The sequence below is a fragment of the Pinus tabuliformis genome, chromosome 7 (genome assembly GCF_031772625.1).
Source record: "Pinus tabuliformis cultivar Carrire ecotype Pingquan chromosome 7, CPIR1, whole genome shotgun sequence".
NCBI classification, from domain to species: domain Eukaryota; kingdom Viridiplantae; phylum Streptophyta; class Pinopsida; order Pinales; family Pinaceae; genus Pinus; species Pinus tabuliformis.
Window position 1 is genome coordinate 1222776790 of NC_142293.1, and position 2036 is coordinate 1222778825.

The 2036-nt window shown below is 39.0% G+C and overlaps 1 protein-coding gene across 1 annotated transcript; it reads right to left on the reverse strand.

Annotated features, from left to right (window-relative positions):
• Nucleotides 1–684: 684 nt before the first annotated feature.
• On the reverse strand, nt 685–1392 carry LOC149251793 (sugar transport protein MST6-like). The gene has a single exon (XM_089453992.1). The coding sequence runs from the start codon at nt 1390–1392 to the stop codon at nt 685–687; it is 708 nt and encodes a 235-aa protein (XP_089310118.1).
• Between the last annotated feature and the right edge of the window lie 644 nt (nt 1393–2036).

Below are 2036 nucleotides of genomic sequence, written 5' to 3' on the forward strand. Positions count from 1 at the left end.
GTAAATCTCCCTCCATCATTGTTAACTCCGGTTTTGTCGGATTACCCGTAACCATGCTCTGGGTTTTAACGGATCACCCTCAACCATGCCACCATGGGCTTTCAATGTTAGTGGTTTATAGATTACCATGAACTCTATAGGCATACACATGTCTTACAAGGCTTACATTTCACACTCCAACTCCGGAGTTACCAGGTACATACTCTACAAATACCACTACCATCCTAGACGTGCTTACAATTAAAATGTGTGACTCATAATACAAAACACTACTGAATCTATTCCATAAACTCACACAAACTTTTACTAGCTGTCCATCATAATAGTTGTTCCTGCTCTTTTAATTTTCAGTGTCACTGTTGCACAAAATTAATATTTGGTGCACTTGAACTTTATTACCCACCACATAGTACATTTGCATCATCTTTCTGATTGTTTTGGATTTCCCTACATAATTTGTTAAAATAGTTAATTCTAACAAAACCACTCCATTGAATTAGGTAAGCTTAATGCTTCAAATTCCAAAACATTTATTAACACTGCTTCATTGGAGTTTTTTTTTTTTTTAAATATGGAATTCTAACCAATTTCACTTTTACATTGAGTTGATCAAGCTCAATTCCTTTACCTTCCCAAACTCCAATTCTGTGAGGTTGAATTTTCTGAGACTAGTAGCAAGGCACACTAGATCTTGAAGCAGTCAGTTCGTCGCTCTGCCATTACTCTGCCCCTGCTCTCCACTAGACTGTTGGAAGTATCTGGAAGCCCGAGCGCTCCCACTGTCATTATAGTGGAGGGAACCGCTTCCAGGGCTAGCGAAACCCGCCATCCCCAATCGCCATGGATTTTGTCAGTGCCATAGTTTATGAGATTCGCTGCTACGATGCCGATTGTTGTGAACAACTGGAAGCCTATGTTAAGCACTCCTCTTAATTTGTACGGGGCTATTTCACAGAGATGCACTGGAACTGCCTGATTGGCAAATCCGACGCCAACACCAAGTAGAATTCGCCCCAGAATAAGCATCTCTACGTTAACAGCCGCGCCATTAAGGGTAGAACCTATCAGAAAACTAGTACGGCCAGTCAACATGGTAGTCTTACGTCCATACATTACGGTAATGCTCGATGCAAAGAAGGTAACGATCAACCGAGCAAGATACAGAGAAGATGTGAATGTCGTCAGTAGTTGGCTGTCAAATTGACAGTATTTGGAATCTACAACAGTGTCTGCCTGAGCACAATTAGATGCACCATCGAGCCGCCAATTAAACTCTGAGCTCTGTCGTTCCCAACTCAGCGAGAAATGGATTAAAACTATGGAAGAATCGACAATGAGTCCGCTTTCCGCTTTGACGATGGGATCTTCATGAAAACCATCAATGCGCTCCATCAATGCGCTCCAAGAGACCCAATCCGTTCGGCAATTTTGTAAACGGGGCTTCCTCAAGTTCCACGCAAATAAGAAAGCTCACATCAGTGAGCCTCAACTGCCACGCTCTTATCTTTAGTCACGCAGCAGCAACAAAGGATGGAAAACAATCAAAGGAAACAAACAAAATAATCATCAAATTTTTATTTCCTTGGCCCAGGGGAGGCCAAGCCCTCATGGCTCTGATTCCAATTTAAAAACTGAGAATCCAAATTCAAATTCATATTCATATTATTAATCAAATACAATTATATATATACAAAGTAATATTCATATTATTAATCAAATACAATTATATATATACAAAGTGTTGTTTAAAGATAGGGAGATTATTTTGAACACACAATTTGTTGGTTGAGAAAATCTCTCAACCACACATCAAACTAGGGAATGGATCCTCACTACTAGGAACAGACTCCTTTACTCAATGAGAAACTAAAGACAAGTAGGAATTAGATATTTGAACACTCCAAACTTCTTCATAATATCAAAATATAGACCCAGATTTGATTCCCCAGAACTACGTTTTAGGTGTGTTAGAGAAATCATAACACTTCTATAAAATCCATAATTAAAATATTAGAAAAATTCACCACTTTAAAATC

Excerpts from the sequence above, each read along its gene's own strand:
- LOC149251793 (XM_089453992.1), bottom strand. The coding sequence starts at position 1,392 with ATGGAGCGCATTGATGGTTTTCATGAAGATCCCATCGTCAAAGCGGAA.